At 35.7% G+C, this 21,337-nt stretch overlaps 1 protein-coding gene across 1 annotated transcript in view; it reads right to left on the bottom strand.

The window, feature by feature from the left end:
* LOC127876614 (uncharacterized) overlaps positions 1 to 21,337 on the bottom strand; it is a 90,558-nt gene that overhangs the window by 7,922 nt on the left and 61,299 nt on the right. The window contains 3 exon segments of the mRNA XM_052421964.1: positions 738 to 857; positions 6,977 to 7,189; positions 7,932 to 8,114. Coding sequence (XP_052277924.1) covers positions 738 to 857; positions 6,977 to 7,189; positions 7,932 to 8,114 — 516 coding nt within the window.

Below are 21,337 nucleotides of genomic sequence, written 5' to 3'. Positions count from 1 at the left end.
ACCTATCACTCCATTCTGTACACTGAAGCCCAGCTGATATATAACCTACCACTCCATTCTGTACACTGAAGCCCAGCTGATATATAACCTACCAATCCATTCTGTACACTGAAGCCCAGCTGATATATAACCTACCACTCCATTCTGTATACTGAAGCCCAGCTGATTTTTAACCTACCACTCCATTCTGTAGACTGAAGCCCAGCTGATATATAACCTATCACTCCATTCTGAACACTGAAGCCCAGCTGATATATAACCTATCACTCCATTCTGAACACTGAAGCCCAGCTGACATATACCCTACCACTCCATTCTGTACACTGAAGCCCAGCTGATATATAACCTATCACTCCATTCTGTACACTGAAGCCCAGCTGACATATAACCTACCAATCCATTCTGTACACTGAAGCCCAGCTGATATATAACCTATCACTCCATTCTGAACACTGAAGCCCAGCTGATATATAACCTACCACTCCATTTTGTACACTGAAGCCCAGCTGATATATAACCTACCAATCCATTCTGTACACTGAAGCCCAGCTGATATATAACCTACCAATCCATTCTGTACACTGAAGCCCAGCTGATATATAACCTACCACTCCATTCTGTACACTGAAGCCCAGCTGATATATACCCTACCACTCCATTCTGTACACTGAAGCCCAGCTGATATATAACCTACCAATCCATTCTGAACACTGAAGCCCAGCTGATATATAACCTACCACTCCATTCTGTACACTGAAGCCCAGCTGATATTTGACATCAGGTCGCTTGATTAGGACCTCCACCACTGGGGGACATGGCACAACTGTCAGCTTCACAACCGTTTGATGGCGAGTACCCTGCAACAGGACAAAACATACACAATTCAGCCTTGTTCTGGTAAAACTGTGCTTAATGCATGTGCAAAAGTGTCGTCCCAGATTAGCCTGTGTAGTCTGCACAGGCTTGTCAGGTTCAATACTCTCCGCCTTGACTGGATTTTCATTAAAAAGACACTTGTTTGAAACAAAAAAACAATTCAAAACACTTTTTGCACATTGCTTGAGCAAGGTTTTTTCTAGGGTTCGCTTTCAGAAGCCCATCTGGGAAGAAACTAACCCCCTTTCCTTCCACAGTTTTGATATATTTGTTTGTTTGCAGTAAATTGGAGCAAATTAATGCAAATTGAATGTGAGTGAATTACTTTTTAAAAGCAGCAAACCTTCTCATATAAGACAATTTACAAAATGTTTAATAACATAACTAGAGCTTTGTCACAGACGTGACGTATACCCCCACATGCCGCATTGACACATAATATTTTGCATGTCGTCTTCACTAAAAACAGCGGACACCATGCTCAATTTTTAAAACGCACTAAGTGACCCCTTGACCTAGTTTTTGACCAAGAAAGGCCCATGTTCTAACTTGGCCTTAAGATCATCTCCATAGAACTTCTGACCAAGTTTGGTGAAGATTGGATATAAACTACTTGAATTAGAGAGCGGACACCATGCTGAATGTTAAAAAACGCACTAAGTGACCCTGTGACCTAGTTTTAGGCTCGGAATGGCCCATGTTCAAACTTGTCCTAGAGATCATTTAGATAAAACTTGTGACCAAGTTTGGTGAGGATTGGATGAAAACTACTTGAATTAGAGAGCGGACAACATGGTGAGGTTTAAAATGCACTACCATACCCTGTGACCTAGTTTTTGACCAGACATGACCCATATTCAAACTTGACCTAGACATCATCTAGATACAACTTCTGACCAAGTTTGGTGAAGATTGGATGAAAACTACTTGAATTAGAGAGCGGACAACATTGTGATGTTTAAAACACCCTAAATGACCCCCTGACCTTGTTTTTGACCCGGCATGACCCATATTCAAACTTGCTCTAGACATTATCAAGATACAACTTCTGACCAATTTTGGTGAAGATTGGATAAAAACTACTTGAATTAGAGAGCGGACAACATGGTGAGGTTTAAAACACACTAAGTGACCCCGTGACCTTGTTTTTGACCCGGCATGGCCCATGTTCAAACTTGACTTACACATCATCTAGTTATAACTTCTGACCAAGTTTGGTGAAGATCGGATTTAAACTACTTGAAATAGAGAGCGGACACCATGATCAATGTGTAAAACGTAATAAGTGACCCTGTGACCTAGTTCATGACCCAACAAGGCCCATGTTTGTACTTGGCCTTAAGATCATCTAGATACAACTTCTGGCCAAGTTTGGTGAAGATCGGATGAAAACTACTTGAATTAGAGAGCGGACAACATGATGAATGTTTAAATCGCACTAAGTGACCCCGTGACCTATTTTTGACCTGGCAAGGCCTATGTTCGAACTTGGCCTTAAGATCATCTAGATACAACTTCTGACCAAGTTTGGTGAAGATCGGATGAAAACTACTTGAATTAGAGAGCGGACAACATGCTGAATGTTTAAAACGCACTAAGTGACCCCGTGACCTTGTTTTTGAACCGGCATGACCCATATTCAAACTTGCTCTAGAAATTATCAAGATTTAACTTCTGACCAATTTTAGTGAAGATTGGATAAAAACTACTTGAAATAGAGAGCGGACAACATGGTGAGGTTTAAAACACACTAAGTGACACGTGACCTAGTTTTTGACCCGGCATGGCCCATGTTCGAACTTGACCTACACATCATCTAGTTACAACTTTTGACCCAGTGTGGTGAAGATCGGATTTAAACTACTTGAAATAGAGATCGGACACCATGCTCAATGTGTAAAACGTACTAAGTGACGCTGTGACCTAGTTTTTGACCCGGCAAGGCCATGTTCGAATTTGGCCTAGACATCATATAGATACAACTTCTGACCAAGTTTGGTGAAGATCGGATGAAAACTACATGAATTAGAGAGCGGACAACATGCTAAATGTTTAAAACGCACAAAGTGACCCCGTGACCTAGTTTTTGACCCGGCAAGGCCCATGTTCGAACTTGGCCTTGAGATCATCTAGATACAACTTCTGACCAAGTTTGGTGAAGATCGGATGAAAACTACTTGAATTAGAGAGCGGACAACATGCTGAATGTGTAAAACGCACTAAGTGACCCCATGACCTAGTTTTTTACCCGACAAGGCCCATGTTTGAACTTGGCCTAGACATCATGTAGATACAACTTCTAATCAAGTTTGGTGAAAATCGGATGAAAACTATTTGAATTAGAGAGCGGACACTTAATACGGACCGACAGACAGACCGAAAGACAAGCTCACTCCTATATACCCCCCTAAACTTCGTTTGTGAGGGTATAATTACATTCAATATACTGATTCACATGTATTGTAAAGAAAAGAAGAATTAACTTTCAAATAAATACTTAAAATCTTCAACTTACAAAAAAATTGACGTAACTAAACTAAAATCTAAAGGCTCCAGGTAATACAAAATAGGGCGAAGAAATTCACTTATTTTTTGGGGGGATCAAAACCAGAAAGGCATTAAGAAACCAATGATGTGATAAACATCACAACTTTTTCACCCTCTTAACATTTGAGCAATGATTGATGAGACAAAAGTGGGAAACTAACATCCACTCAGAGACCCTTCTGATCATTCACCACGCCAGACAGGATGACAGGTTGATTTCCAATAAAACAAAGCCAGGACAAAAACACTGGAATGGCATTTAATGAGCGCCATTTACCACCAGCCATCAATCAAAATCCCCCACTCTGACATTATCAAATACTTCCAGCATGGATCAGATCTATTGTCCTGATCTGATCTTAAATTGCCACTATTGATTTTATTGGTTCAATAGAAGTAGTAAGGATTCATGATTGAAAATGTTCACTCATGTGTGACATGCTCACTGAAATGTTGATAAAGTATTTTTTGCTTGCAATATGGTTAATTAAGAAACCCAGGACTGCCTTTCATCCCTTGGGAAATGGTCAAATGAGATTACAAAAGCTCACTATCAGCACGTTGTGCTAAGCTCAGTTTAATACAATTAGCCCAGAAACTTTCCATATTATATACAGCTTTATAGTTTTCTAAACAAATGACAAAAAGGAAACAATACAATTAAAATCTATGATAAACTTTATTGCAAACATGTGATCATCATTAACTGTCAACATTGTCTTTGATCATTGGGTTTTTAGTCATTTAATAATCTAAAATACATTCATTTAAAATGACTGCCCTTAACACTTTTGAGAAATAAAATTAACTTCCAATCCATTATGTGATGATCAGTTATTGACTTACTATTGTTTTCATTAAGGCAACAAGAACTAATGAATTCAGATTAGCATGCAAAGTGTATATGACCTCATTTCCTGAAATCTTTAAAGCCTTCGCAGAGCACAGGCCTGTTCTTGGAAAGCTCATTTCTTCAATGTCACATGCAAAATACAGTATAATATGGCAATTAGTAATATCTCCATTTAGCATATGCTTTAATTAATATCTAGAATCTCAAGTGCGTTTTGGACCACTACCTAACTATTACTGGACCACTACCTAACTATTACTGGACCACTACCTAACTATTACTGGACCACTACCTAACTATTACTGGACCACTACCTATCTATTACTGGACCACTACCTAACTATTACTGGACCACTACCTAACTATTACTGGACCACTACCTAACTATTACTGGACCACTACCTAACTATTACTGGACCACTACCTAACTATTACTGGACCACTACCTAACTATTACTGGACCACTACCTAACTATTACTGGACCACTACCTAACTATTACTGGGTAATATAAAATGCCCCATGTGTTGATCAACCTACACTTAACATTTGATGTCAATGTGACCATAACCTTATTTTTGGTTTTAAAGTTTCAAACACACATAACAAAGTTCAAAAGTGAGCAAAAATGTTAAGTTTCTTTGGGCCGGAAAACATTTAACCAGTCTAGGCCAATTGAATGGTGGTACATGTAATGTGTGCAAATGGATCGTCAAGGAAAAACATCCCAAGGGAAATGTAAAACAGAATCAAAGCATATGCAATTAAATAAACAAACAGCAAAAGACAAAGTGCACAAGGAATGTTTGGAATACGATGAAGACTAGAACACTCATTGAAGAAAATACCCACCAAATGGGTCATCTCAAGCAGGTGCAAAAATAATCGTCGAAATTGTGTTGTTCCTTTCTTCACATTGATTACACACAAAGTCACATTGATTTTTTCAATCTATTGCAAACATACATGGGCACATAACTCGGCAGCAAATAGTGTGACTTTGACCACAGGAGCTGTCAAAATACAGCGTGCTTGACTAGTCTCACGCTTTGATGGTATAATGTACTGTTTCTGTCTGTCATCAGATATAATGACCAGGGAAAAAGTATTAGAAAATTTACATCTGAAATCATGAAAAATTACGTTATAATATATACCTTAGGAATTAGGCATTACATATATTAATTATTCCCTTGGGCATTTTTTTTTTAAACGGAACATACGAGTTTTCTCAATTGATTTTATCATTTGGAATTTCATTGTTGTTTCCTGAGCTGTTTTCATCAGACATTTTTTTTATTGTTGTCAACTATTATTAATCTGTGTAAATCGTTACCGATGTTTTAAATTGTTGTCGACTCGATAATAGCTTACAAACATGCACGGAACCAAACAAATGTCTGTGCAGAGGTTGGCTACTGACAATAACAAAACCAAATAATCGTTTTTTACTTTTATCTAAGATATTATGAAATTTATTACAGTTCACACAATGACACCGATAATCGAACTACATGTACATCACAGGCCTTAAGTCTCTTAAATTGTTTTGAGATTTTTACAGTTTGCAAAATTTTCAACCACCCTCATTAATTTCGGACGTGTCTTTAATCCGCTGTTCACAAGTTTTTTATTCTTTGTCTGAAGTGCAATAAACCAGTCCTGACAGGTTTAGAGACTGAAGCGATTGGTTTATCACAACTAATCGAGATAAGAAAGTAATTAGGGTGTGTTAGCATGTGCACTGTGTATGTAACTCGCAATCAATTTCATGACATAGAAATTTTAGCAAACAGAATCGGACTGACTGGGATTTTCCATCGTTTTTTTTATGACCCCAATTGGTCTAGGACAGACAAAACCGAAAGAAATATGATCCCATATAATGACATATATGTTTATAGTATATGTAAACTGAAAGCTAACAATGTATCAATGAATGATGAAATTATGCCTTGCCAGGAATCTACATTTTCAACTTTCAACTGTTTACCCATTATATTAGTTAAATTTAATTAACTTTGAAAGCAAGTTCTTCATCTAACCTACTAACACACAAAAAAATCGAACAATACCTCAATCCCATCTTTCACTACTGTATAGTATAGAACACCTACAAATGTAATATTGATAGACAGAAAATTGAGAGACTAGTTCACTTCACACAGTTCCGAGTGCAGACTGACAGACAAACCATCCAACAAACTGACCAACAAGGCGAGTCCAGTTTACGCCTCCACAAACTTTGTGGGGGTATAAATAAAAATGAATGTAAAAAAAAGACTATCAGCTTATATATAATTAAGATAAACAAGAAATACAGTTACCCAAGTTAGAGTTATAAGAAATTGACAGTAAGATAGAAACGGACAAAAATATAAATGTGCTCATATAATTTTTATAAAAACTCCATTCTTGACATATTATCATTATAAAAATGATATAATCTAGAGTGTTGAAGAGTTAATTAACAGATTGCCATGCTTTGATTTACATTTAGCTTTGCCATCCACAGAGATTGGACTTCATTATATTGCTATTCAGAGAGTTTGGACTTCATTATTAATTGTAGATGTCTTTTTAAAACATTTACTGTACACTGTGTTTGTAGAATATTTACCTCAGAAGTCATAATTATAAATCCATTAAATAAATAAATTAATTATATAGTCCCTGGTCAACTGTTGAGTGCGCCACTTACCTTGATATTAGACTGGCAGCTGGACAGTGGCAGTCCAACAAGACTGATGCCATTGACAGAGATGATCTGGTCCCCGATGTTGAGCTGTCCACAGCGGGCGGCGGGTCCTGTGGGGCTCATGTTGGCTAGCACCACTGTGGGGACCATGGAGCCCCAGCCTGACTCCACTATCACCACACCCAGCTGCTCGCCCTTCAACTTGGGCACTATCACCTGAACAGGTAAGGGGTTAGGTTTTCACATAATTTGATGTTCATAATCAATAAAATTCATACTCAAGAAACATGGAAACGCCACAAAACTGCTTTTATAATTCATTTACTTTACAATTTCTGGTTTTCTTTTTGAGAGAAAAATCAGCATACAAGGCAGGTAATTGACCTCTCTCAATGGTGCATAAATTCCAAATACTTGTAATTGTAGACTATATTTAGAGTTTCAAAATCTAGTATTTTTTCTGCAAAGCTTTATTTGATAAAGAATTTAAAAAAAGAGTATCTAAAATGGTTCTGTAAACTTAAGTTCATCAGTAACAAACATTTCATAATACTTATCATTTTTCTGTTATTTTATTATTATTTTTATTATTATAATTTTCTGTTAGAAACATGTTAACAAAAAGCCTTTCACTTTTCAAATGTGAAAATAATATAAATTCACAAAAAAGGGAAACAACTGGTCCATGAAAAGACCTGAAATAGAAATAATTTTCCTTGGCCCCTTATCTGTATTTTTTATACCAAAGAATTATGTATGTAGAACATATAACGTATTGATTTAATAGAAAATCATTCAAGTGTAAAACTCATGTTCAAAAAATATTATATGCAATCATAATATACTGGGTATTATCTGAATACTGATATCACCTTATACCTTGTTACCATAGAAATCATGAGGCAAGGTGAAGGGCAAAGACAGCATTTGTATTTTATGGACACTTCAGCATGTGTACCTCTTTCTGGTTCTCCTTGTTGGAGAACATAGTGAGCTCCTCTCCATAGATCTGCTGCTGATTGAGCACCTCCTGGTAGTCTATCTCCTTCAGCAGCCCAGTGTCCTCTATGCCATTGGCCTTCAGGAACTCCATGTAGGCCACCTGGAACGCCTGCCCAATAGACTGGGCTATCAGCTGGGCCTGAAACAAACCATCAGGAGAGGTGAATATGTGTGAGACAGTCTGCCCAATAGACTGGGCTATCAGCTGGGCCTGAAATAGACAGTCAGGAGAGGTGAATATGTGTGTGACAGTCTGCCCAAAAGACTGGACTATCAGCTGGGCCTGAAATACCATACATACCTTTGTATAGCGCACAGTTTTTTGCTTTCAAATTTCAAATTAAAAAGTTGTTGCGGGTAATACATTGATACAACGCTTTCCTTGCTGTTAAATTGCGATCATTCATTATACGTAATCATAAACAATCATAATAGCCGCCATTTTTATATTCCTGAAAACTACACCCTATAATCTTACAGACTGAAGGGCCGTTGTCGAAACAACAAAAAGTCGGTATCTGCAGATATGAACTGGGTAGCATTAGTTATTTACAATAAAATAAAATGTTTGAATAAAGTATGCGAAGATTTATTTGTCTGTGTTTGTGCACTTCTACATTCGCAGCTTACGTTAGACTGGTAAAGGTATTTGGTCTTTTTTACAGTTAACCATAGGTGTAAACAGGGACTTCTTAAGTGTTTTCCAGTTTGGTCCAGGTTTTTGGCGCATTCATTGTTCATCACATTCACGATAAACGCGACAAACAATAACCCAACTTGTCCAACATAATAGATTAACAGTTTAACGTCAATACTGACATATCTCAACAACTGTCTCCCATGCGCCACAAAGTTTTATTCAGCATTCAAATTTCAAGCCATGCTTTCCCTGAGGAAGAATGACATGATGTACATGAATTCTTATTTTCTCACGTTTTAAACGAAATGCACGAGGACTGTTAATCTGTTCCTAGAAATATACAAAATTGTCAGAAAAGTATAGTGCTATGCAACCCATGCTCCAAATCATAATGACCCTTCCTATTTTGAATGCTTACCGGTAATAAAGCTTTCCAATGCCCCGGATTATTGGATTGCGCAATAGCAAAATGGCGGCCATTTTCGGTCCGATTTGGCGGTTTTATTGTCTATAAATATGTTTTTCTCCAGTTTTGCATTTATAAAACAGCTTGCGCGCTATACATGGGAGCGCGCTATACGAGGGAAAATTCGGTAGACAATCAGGAGAGGTGAATATGTAAGAGACAGTCTGTCCAATAGATTGGGCTATCATATGGCCCTAAAATAGACAGTCGGGAGAGGGGAATATGTGTGAGACATACTGCCCAATAGACTGGGCTATCATATGGCCCTAAAATAGACAGTAGGGAGAGGGGAATATGTGTGATATAGTCTGCCCAATAGACGGGGCTATCAGCTGGGCCAGGAATAGACACACAGGAGTGGTGAATATGAATGTCTTCTTAAAGACTGGTAGAGTGGGTTTGGCCTAAAAAAAGGTAGCCTAGAGTGATAAATTTAAGTGTTACAATGTTAGCAAACAAACTGGACATGTTTTGTGATAATAGGATGGTGTGAACGTTAAGGTTTAAGTATGGTAGCTTTGACGTTCACTGCAAAATTTGGATGTGTGAATTTGAATGAAAATGAAAATCACCACAGTTTTGTCACCTTTTAAACTTATATCTACCACAATTAACTTTTATTTCAGGTTGATCAAAACATCACAAGCTTTCAAAGTATTCAATATTGCCCTTAGAAAAAACAGTAGACCTCTCACTCCAGTTTGCCAATTTGCCTCTGATTATAAATACAACAGCAAAGAGATGTCAAATAAAAAATGAAAGCGGCTTTCCAATTTCTATTTCATCAGCCATAAAGCGTCATTCTATTAGGACTGCTTGTCTAAAAGCACACAATCCCCATCAAGTTGATTCCAATCAACATTTGGTCCTAGAAAAGGCCGTCAATAAAGCACTTCAAACAATTGTTAAGGTCAGGTGTACAGCACTACAATAGCCTTTCTTGGACCATTTTTATGGCGAAATATTTTATAAGAAGATTTGCTATGACGCAGACAGGCTGTGTTTGCTGTTATGGAAATTTTTTCAATAACAATATAAATACATTAAATCATGATCACCACCACCATCATCATAATCATCATCATTACAAACAACTCCACAAAACTCAAACATAAACTGAACAAGAGTGCCAAACTGTCACAAGACATGCCCGTTTGAAGGTTTTGGACAACTTGATAACTTTACCATGACCCATATTTGAACTTGACCTACATATCATCTAGACCCAACTTCTGACCAAATTTGGTGAAGATCAGAATGAAAACTACTTCAATTAGAGAGCGGCCACCATGCTAAATGCTTGAAATGCACTAAGTGACCTCGTGATCTAGTTTTTGACCCAGCATGACCCATATTTGAACTTGACCTAGATATTGTCTAGACACAACTTCTGACCAAATTTGGTGAAGATTGGATGAAAAACTACTTCAATTAGAGAGCAGACACCATGCTAAATGCTTGAAATGCACTAAATGACCCTGTGACCTAGTTTTTGACCCTGCATGACCCATATTCGAACTTGACCTAGATATTGTCTAGATACAACTTCTGACCAAGTATGGTGATTATTGGATGAAAACTACTTCTATTACAGAGCGGACACCATGCTAAATGCTTGAAATGCACTAAGTGACCCCGTGACCTAGTTTTTGACCCGGCATGACCCATATTCGAACTTGACCTAGATCTTGTCTAGATACAACTTCTGACCAAGTTTGGTGAAGATCAGATAAAAACTACTTCAATTAAAACGGTCTTATAAAAATGAACAACATCATAATGAACAGCATACTTATCACCATCACCACAAACTAAATCATCATCATAAGCATCAACATCAATTTTAGCAGCAGAAACACAACAACAGGTAACCCTTTTCCCCATAAGAAGCAAAGTGAAAATGGCTTTTGCAAACAGCATAAAAACAGAACAGCCTGCAAGTAACTCGCAGTCTGTTCAGGTTGTATGCTGTTTGCTGCTCATCAGTATCAGGTTGAAAATGAAGCCTTTAAAACTTGAGTTTAGTAAGAGCTGTATTAAATTAAATGTAACTTTTTAAGGGACTTCAAATGTGTCAAAATACGTATCTAAGTGGAAAAGGATTAAGCATATAACTGTTTTTTGCCTTTCCCCCCAATACATTGGTCACATCCTTCATATGCACAAGCAGAGACCACTCAGACATCTCGAACCATTCATCACTCTTAGAAGCTTCACTTATAAAAGAATAATTGTTCCATCAATCATGCCCATGATAATTGTCTCTGCTATGTTGTTCAGGAAATCCTGCCATTTGTATTCCAGACGGTTTGCCACAGTGAGACCTGTCCCCAACTGCAGGGACAGCCCAAGGCTTGTTGACATTTCAGAGCTTGACAACATAGCGGGTCAACTGATTTTTTTTCCGCTAGATAACACATTTTATTTAACCAATTTATGCCTAGTGGACTCTCCCATCCTTCTAAATTGGATCAATTTATTAAAAAATTTTAGGGATGTCTAGTATATTTATTTCTATATTTAGAATATTTCTTACAGAAATTTCTTTAAGCAAACCGCGCAGACCCTGATGAGACGCCGCAATGCTGTTTGCCAAGGCCTTTTTTCTAGACGCTTATCATAAATGGGTTAAACATGTAAATAAGGACTGGATCATTGCAAGCAAGGAGTACTGAGTCATTTTTTGTCTATTTTCTTTCTTTATCTCCAAACAAATACATAAATCTGAGAGTTATTTAAACACAATATACTCAACAAATGCAAAAAAAAATTCATTGCTGGACAAATTTAAAGTAAAGATTTATCTGATTTACTAATTTAAAAAATCCAAGAAGAATTTTTTTATTCAACAAGAGGACAAAAGGCTTTAAGGCACTCACCTGCAACCACTAGGAAACAAAATTTAAGCAGGTTGTGTTTACAAGATTTTACAATAGATCTACAAGATAAACTGCCTTAACATGTGCAAGCCATTCTTTTCAACACATCATTATCTTGCTCAAACTCAATCCAGATATTATATGAACACATTTTTTGTATGTTCTCAAAAAAAATTCATTAGACATTAGGTAAAAAATTTGACAATTACAGTACTACCAAAAAATGTTCTGATCAGGTTTCATGCTCTGATTTAGTTTCAAACCCAAGGACCCCACCACAAGATATAATTCTGTTTTGTCCAATTCCTGAAGATTGGGCAATAAATGTGGCCTCTATAGTGTTCACAATAAATGTGGCCTCTATAGTGTTAACAATAAATGTGGCCTCTATAGTGTTCACAGCAATAAATGTTGCCTCTAAAGTGTTCACAAGCTTATACATGTGGCCTCTATAGTGTTCACAAGCTTATAAATGTGGCCTCTATAGTGTTCACAAGCTTGTAAATGTGGCCTCTATAGTGTTCACAAGCTTATAAATGTGGCCTCTATAGTGTTCACAAGCTTATAAATGTGGCCTCTATAGTGTTAACAGCAATAAATGTGGCCTCTATAGTGTTCACAAGCTTATAAATGTGGCCTCTATAGTGGTCACAAGCTTATAAATGTGGCCTCTATAGTGTTCACAGCAATAAATGTGGCCTCTATAGTGTTCACAAGCTTATAAATGTGTCCTTTATAGTGTTCACAAGCTTATAAATGTGGCCTCTATAGTGTTCACAAGCTTATAAATGTGGCCTCTTTAGTGTTCACAGCAATAAATGTGGCCTCTATAGTGTTCACAAGCTTATAAATGTGGCCTCTATAGTGTTCACAAGCTTATAAATGTGGCCTCTATAGTGTTCACAAGCTTAGGCAAGTCATTCATCAGTGTGATGAAACTGAAAATATGGAAAACACATATAACAGTTAAAATAGATCAACTAAACCATAAACAATTCTAGTTTCAATATTTCAGCACTAAGGAAATGTTGAGTATGGGACAGATTCCAGCCATACATTTCTGATGTTACAGATACAATGTCTCTGGGGATTTCTGTGAGGGAGCAACTCTGGTTAATTGCTTTGGGAAATGCTTGCTGTCTCTATGCTATTTGAAAATAGGCATTTAATAATTATGTACAAAGTGCATTGTGCATTTAGTCCACAGTTTTGTAAGCTCAATTGCACATGCATAAAAGAAACATAAAACTATGAATTATATTAATATATTGATTCTACAAAACAGCCCTAACCTGTTTACACATTTATAATACAACACGTTTTTGAGTTGTTATGTGGAAAAAACCGATTAGTCTCAGCAACCGATTAGTCTCAGCAACCGATTAGTCTCAGCAACCAATTAGTCTCAGCAAATGATTAGTCTCAGCAAACGATTAGTCTCAGCAAACGATTAGTCTCAGCAACCGATTAGTCTCAGCAAACGATTAGTCTCAGCAACCGATTAGTCTCAGCAAACCGATTAGTCTCAGCAAACCGATTAGTCTCAGCAACCGATTAGTCTCAGCAACCGATAAGTCTCAGCAACCGATTAGTCTCAGCAACCGATTAGTCTCAGCAAACGATTAGTCTCGGCAAATGATTAGTCTCAGCAAACGATTAGTCTCAGCAAATGATTAGTCTCAGCAAACGATTAGTCTCAGCAACCGATTAGTCTCAGCAACCGATTAGTCTCAGCGAACGATAAGTCTCGGCAAATGATTAGTCTCAGCAAACGATTAGTCTCAGCAAATGATTAGTCTCCGCAAACGATTAGTCTCAGCAAACGGCACAGGGTAATCAGGGATGACACTTTTATGGAATTTGTGTTTCAAGGAAGTCTGCACAGGTTATCTGGGACAGCACTTTCCCACATGTATTAAGCTGATTTTCCAAGAGCAAAGTTTATATGCATTAATAATTCCAAATAGTCTCTATCACTGTCATTATTTTTTACCACAATAAGCCACAATGTAGCACCAAAGTTGAATGTTTGGCTTTACAAAATAATGATTAATTTGATTTCAAATAAATACAATTCATTCTTACAAAATAACGAATAAATAAAAATGGTTCACTCGAAAAATCAAGACATAAAAACTACTAAAATAATTTACAAGGACATTGATCTAAAACTATTTAAGAAACACATGTCTTGAGAGCCTGTAATTAAATATCACTTGACTGGTCTATGCTTAAGATGAGACCCTGTTAGGTAAAATCTTCCAGCAATAATTCTAAATGTCTATGCTTAAGTTCAGATGCAGACAGTTAACCACAAGCAATACTTCTAAATGAGTACATATTCCTGTGGGAAATCTTGTATGGTATATCAAATTAATATCAGGAACTGAATAATTTAAACGTTACAATTCTTATGCAACAGTTCTGGTCATAATATTACACTTAATTAAGCCATTTTAGATGTTTGTAGCGAAGACTACAATCCTTTGCTACCTCAAGTGTTTTATTCGACCTGTATTATCAATTAATATATAAATATTACCTTCTTTATTGCATTAAATGTTTCCTTTTGACAAGAGTGTTCACTTTCTGGTAAGTAAACAATAATAATAACTTTTACTTACTGTTTAATATAAAAAAGCAATCTCATTTCTTAACAACTTAAGAAACCAGACTATAAATAATAGAACATATGTATATAGAATTAGCATATTTTAAAGTATTTGAAAGGCCAGGTAATTTTGTAAAATGTTAATATATCACTATATTGCAAAAAAACTTACACATCACTTTTGGTGAACTAAGATTCTAATGACCCAGATGAATTAATGGTCATTTCATCATGTACTACTATGGACTACAATGATAATTCAATGTCATTCAACCATCGTTTACCATGGTAGACCATATTTTGTTTAATGGTACCATGGATTTTATTTGAAAACACACAAGGTCGATAAACACTATGAAATACCATGAAAAAACATGGTTGACCATAGTCACAAAAACAATGGTCTATAATGTTAATTCATGTTTTTATTGACATTGGTTTGCCTTAAAAAACTGTGGTGCCATATAACAAAACACTGTATATTATGTTTAGATGGGCATGAAATATGTCGAAACACACATCTAAATAACTGTTTCATAACACATTTCATGATATTGATGGTTAATTCAATTTTTTTTGTATTTTCAGATTAACATCCTGATTTTAAACTCTGTTATAATGGCACTTTATCTAAGATAACATTAAACTATCAAAATAATTTACTGTAAAGCATTGATCATTTCAAGCTACTGGTATAACTTGAATTGCTCAATTGTATATGTTGAGTGTGAATTGTCTTTACCTAAAGATATGAGAAACTTGTGCATCAGTTTATAAAAAATTTAGTAGACTGAGTGAGAAACTTTTTTTAATTTCTGCATAAGTACCTATTAATAGATTTAATGAAATATTGCCACTGAACATGCGTATATCGCTTGACGTGGTGTGGGCTTGTTAATGCAAGGCTCAATAAACCCACGCTTTCTATGCACATGACGCGACGTTGTACATGCTGCATAATTTTCGCACCCTTTTTATTGAGACAAAGGGTCAACACGAAATAAATTATCACTGTTTATTTGAAGCAAGAATCTGTTAACGTAGAGTTATCATTTACATTTGGAAGTGGGTTTCGGATTACAAATTTAATTATGCTCATTTGAGACAAGAAAACATTAACAGTTGCGTAATGAATGAAACGATAATTTGTTAAAAGGCTTTATGAGTCGAGTAAATGTTTTGACAGTATTATTCATGAAATGCACAACTTCCACGAGGATTACAGCCATCATCATTCATCTTAGTAACTGGACAAGATTTCTGTGGCAATTACATGTACGTCACGAGTTGTCTGCATGATTTAACTGCAGGTAGTGCCTCCCTACAAGTGCTGTCGCTTATACAATGCGTACGCTCTCATTGGCCAATATTGATTTTCAAATACAGCGACGCTCCGCCCTTAAGCGGGCTTTAGTTGGGTAAAGCGTTAGATGTAGTTGACAGAGGATCGTAAATCGCCTTTCAATTTTTTTTGGCGAAGTCGATATTGCTTTGATCTTAAGAATGGCTAGCTAGTTGCAGTAACAGCCAAAACACTGATCGGAAAATTTCAGGCACCCCGCGGACTCTGATTTCGAAATTCAAGCGCCCCGGTGAGCGACCATTAAATGGCCTGTGGAAAGCACTGATGTGTAATATACATTTTAAGCATTTTCATTGGCTTGTTTTCGTTCAATTGACTAATCGCATTTTGTTATTTTGCTGAAATGACGTTGCAAACAACATTCGGGATTTATCATTATGTTTGCGTAAATATTTATTTAATTTGATCATTTAAAAGCATGTGATAAAAAAGATCTGACACTCAATGTCATTTCATACCATATTTTATTAAACTCGTCCAGGAATTTTTGTTAGTAGGCTCGCCAAGGCTTGCTTACTAACAAAATTCCTGAACTCAGTTTAAAACAAGGGACAAAATTGTCACAAAACCACGTTTTCATTGTGAAAAAAAATCTGATAAAGGGAGAAAACTCAAACTGAACTTTTGAAATGAACAAACAAAATTAACCCCCTTTGTAAGTTTGTTTTTTTTTAAATCTATTTTTAGTCGTGGCGACCTTGACATTGGAGATATTGACGTGATTCTTTCGTGCGACACACCGTCCCATGATGGTGAAAAAATGCGCTAAATGATTTTAAAATCTCACAATGAATGACATAGTTATGGCCAGGACAAGCTCATTTATGGCTATTTTTGACCTTTGAACTCAAAGTGTGACCTTGACCTTGGAGATATCGACGTAATTATTTCGCGCGACACACCATCCAATGATGGTGAACAAATGTGCCAAATGATTTTAAAATCTGACAATGAACGACATAATTATTGCCCGGACAAGCTTGTTCCGCCCGCCCGCCCGCCCGCATTCGCCAATCTAATAACCAGTTTTTTCCTTCGGAAAACCTGGTTAAAAATATGGTATGATATGACAACTCAAGCCAGATCCTATATGTATCATATACAAGAATTTTAAGTAGATTGAATGTTAAACAGGTGTGAAACATGTGTGTCACATATGGACATTTTCAGTAGATAAAGGGTGAACCTTTTGAATCAGAATCATTTAGAAATGTTTTGAGGACAGGAATGTGAAGAAGATACAAAGAAGATAAGTTTTATTTGTTTTAGCGTAAGTTAATGTATTATATCTTCACTTGACAAATTGTCCATGAAAGTCTTCATAATCTTCTTTTCATCCATGATAAAACAAGTGTTCATGAACAAATGTTCTTTAAATTTATACTACAGTAAATATGTAAATATTATTAAAACAAGAAATCCAGGTAAGTGAAACAAGAATTTATCATACATGTATTTATATTTGTGTATACTTCACTTAATAACATACAACAAAGTATTTTGAATCCCCATAATCCAGCCCCGTATTCTTACCTCTTCTTGTGCCTCCATGATCAGTCCCAGGGGCTCATACTTGGTATCCTTGTATGCAGACACATGCATGTTACCCCCTATAGAAAACATCCTCTCTGACAGACCCATCGTCAATTAATAATAATAGGACCCCCGCTTGGCTAGGATTCGCACTTACACTGCTTCTCTTTTTATGGCATCCTGGCACTTGCTGGCTTTCAGTGAAATATTAATAATTGCACAGAATTCCGCTCAACATAGTTTGAAAGTGATTTGTTTCAGTTGATATTTTTCGTAATATTCCATCTCCCACACATGTACCAGACTTCTGTTTCAAGTATCAGTTGCATGTATTAGGCTTCAAATCCAAAATTCCAGGTTAACCCATTTATGCCTAGCGTCCTGAAAAAAGGACATTGCAAACAGCGTAGACCCAGATGAGACGCCGCATAATGCGGCGTCTCATCTGGGTCTGCGCTGTTTGCTTAAATGAATTTCTTTATGAAATATTCTAAATATAGAAATAAATATACTTTACACCCCTAATTTTGGAAATAAATTGATCCAATTTAGAAGGATGGGAGAGTCCACTTGGCATAAATGGATTAATTTTCATGCTCCATGTGCATAGCCATGGTAAAATACATGTTAAACATTTTCTTCTGTCATGATAATGTTCACATATCTCAGGGTGTTTTTTTGTGTGTGTGGAAAGTTTTATTTCATTCCGCTTTTTGGGTACAGTAAAACATTTCAGCACACAAAAGCTACCATCCCTCAGATGCAATCATAGAGGATAAGAAAAAAAAAGACATGAATAAAAACAAAATTCTGATTCTTTATTCAAATTCCAATAAAATAATCTCTGAATTTTAAGATGTGGGATAAATCCAGAAACACAATTTCACAACACATTCTACTTGATTTAAGACTTTGTTTCTCTTGATAAAAATGGCCTGTAAATACTTAAACAGATCAAATGTCATTGAAAAGATTGCACCTCACATTGAAGCTGACATCTTACCAGTATGTTTAATTTTTACTTGTATTTTAACTTGACCTCTTCTAATACCAATGAAATAGGCTGATTAAATATATGAAAGGTAAAATGTACCTTATGCTTTTACATCCATACATTTTTCACTACATGTAAATTACACTCAAGTTTCCAATTAGCAGGTAAATAATTTCATGTACATGTATAGTGTTTATTTAATTACTAAGGGTAAAACTTGCCCATCAGTAATAATTTTGTTACAGTCATGTGAATGAAACAGGGCGTATTAAATTTACAACAAATCAAAAAGTGTGTGCTTTCAACAAAATACCACTAGAACATATTATTTTAAAATATTTAACAACTCTCTCTTCTAATCCATTTAAACACCATTTCAAGTTTCTAAAAGACCAGCTACATGCCCCTAGATGGTAAGAAAATGTGAGGATCTTATAATATTATCTTCATATTCTCAGGCCATACTGAACATGTCTTATGTGGCCATAGGGAGCAGTTAACTGGAGCTGAATGGAGGAATGATGTGGTTAGATGACCTGTTAATGAGCATCAATGAAGACTTATAGCTATAAAATAGGCATCTTTAAACATTGTCTCATAAATATTAATTATTTCATCAAATGAAGACATTCGGAGATTACTAATAATACATAAACACAGACATGTTGCTAGGTCGAATGCGAGTTTTTTTTTCTGAACAATAAAAACCAATTATTGTTTCCAAGAAGAAAAAAACAAACTGGTCTTTGATTAGTAAAAACAAGTGAATGATGCAACCCAAAAAGGAAAAGAATATTTAGAACTAACATATACACTAAAAAGGAAAATAATAATTATTACTTGTATATAATTTTACTTACAGTGATTTTTAAGACCCACTTTGGGCTGATATTCAGCCACATTTCTAAGCTAAAAAAATAGATATTTTCCATTTAAAACTGACTTAAAGTTAAAGTTAATTAATAAATTTAAGCTTTATTTTGAAAAAAGAGAAGACTTGATTTGGACAAAAAATTATCAAGTTAGAGGCATTTTAATTTCAATATAGGTTGAAATATTGTTTTAAAATTAGATATTGCAGTGCTTTACTTTACTCATAAAATTGCGCGATGGCGGACATTTGCAACATGCGTTAAATGGTACTGTTTTCATAAAGTAGCGAAAGCATGAATAGTTGCAACATTGCAAAACTCAAGTTTTTATACTACTTACATTTTGAGAAGTTTCGAATGTTTTTAACGTTAATTAGTATTTTGAGCAACAAAAACACATAAATTATAGAAAAATAATAAAATCAGCTTCTTTATTTTAAACAAAGATCTATTAATATATCTTTGGGTATCATTTGAGCAACGTAAACAAAATAATTACAAACAAAATTGAAATCATTATCACACATCAAGAAATGTTGAAGCAGACGCCAGATAGCGGTAATGACGGGGATAATTAGTTGATGGCGATTAAATCATTATTTAATCAAGAAATGTTCAACGTAATCTAATTGCAGAAAAAAACGGCGTGAAAAACTAACCCAGCCGACAATATTTGCGGCGATTTTCAAAATTTACGCTTTGAAAAATAATAATTGGCGAAAAAATAACGAAAATCTAACAGTTACCGATACTTGGTAAAGCACTGGGAGATTAAAGACGTATTTTTCGAAATATATCACTTCTGTCGGACAATGACTCAGAAAAACGCTCTAGGCCACGATGTCGCAGTTCTAAGTTATTGACATGTGTATGACAATACACAGGGCCGAGTGTGTACACAGGTAATCTCGTTATTGATTTTTTCTGCTTGATGGCCCAGATTTACAGGCATTTTGCATTCGCCAGAAAACTAATAGAGGCAAATTTATTTTTGATGTAGGCGGATAAAATAATCGCCATTTTTTCTAGACAATTTTAAGAAATAATAGCCAGTTGGATTAAATAATTGCCATTGGCGATAATGTCTGGCAGCAGCGTGAGCACTGACATTGATATCTATACACCCATGAAGTTTCATGTTGAAATATCGTAACTTATCTGAGATACAGCTCTGCGAAATTACTTATAAAAAAGGGCAAAAAACTCTTGTTTAAGAAATTTAAGGGTTACAGTTCTTGTGCAAGGCCATTCTCCTTATTGATATTTATATACCTTTAAAGTTTCATGTTGAAATCTTGTATGGTATCTCAGATATAGCACTGAAAAGTTACATCATAAACAAGAGATGTGTTTGTCAGAAACACAATGCCCCATATTGCGCCGCTTTGAAATAAAATTTCAATATATCATTTGGCAGGTTTACAAATTATCTCCCTTTTAAAGCTTATTACTTCCCTTGGATTGTATTTTTTTACTTTTGACCTTGAAGGATGATCTTGACCTTGACCATTCACCGCTCAAAATGTGCATGCATGCACATGCATGCCAAATATCAAGTTGCTATCTTCAATATTCAAAAAGTTATTACCAAACTTTAACGAAGGTTTAAGTTTTGGTTAAAGTTTTGGGACACACACATACAATGACAGACAGACAGGCCAAAAACAATATACCCCTGATTTTTCAATCCGGGCCATAAAAAACAACGAAGGGCAATAATTCTTATTAGAAAAAGTGTAGGGTTATGGTTATTGAGCATGGCCCTTCTCCTGATTTGTATCTGTACACCCATGAAGTTTCATTTTGATACCTTGTATGGTATCTGAGAAAAAGCCCTGAACAGTTTGTGACAGATGAATGGTTGGATGGACTGACGGCTGGGGATAATAATTCAAGCACTTGATTAACGTTTTATAAAAAACTAGAAGAACACGAATATTTATTACTTATATACATATTAACTATATTTGTAGGTTTATTATAATATTCAATTTAGCTGTAATA

The sequence above is a fragment of the Dreissena polymorpha genome, chromosome 4, assembly GCF_020536995.1.
Source record: "Dreissena polymorpha isolate Duluth1 chromosome 4, UMN_Dpol_1.0, whole genome shotgun sequence".
Lineage (NCBI taxonomy): Eukaryota > Metazoa > Mollusca > Bivalvia > Myida > Dreissenidae > Dreissena > Dreissena polymorpha.
Note: the sequence above shows the minus strand (reverse complement) of the source record. Positions and strands in the feature narration are given on the sequence as shown.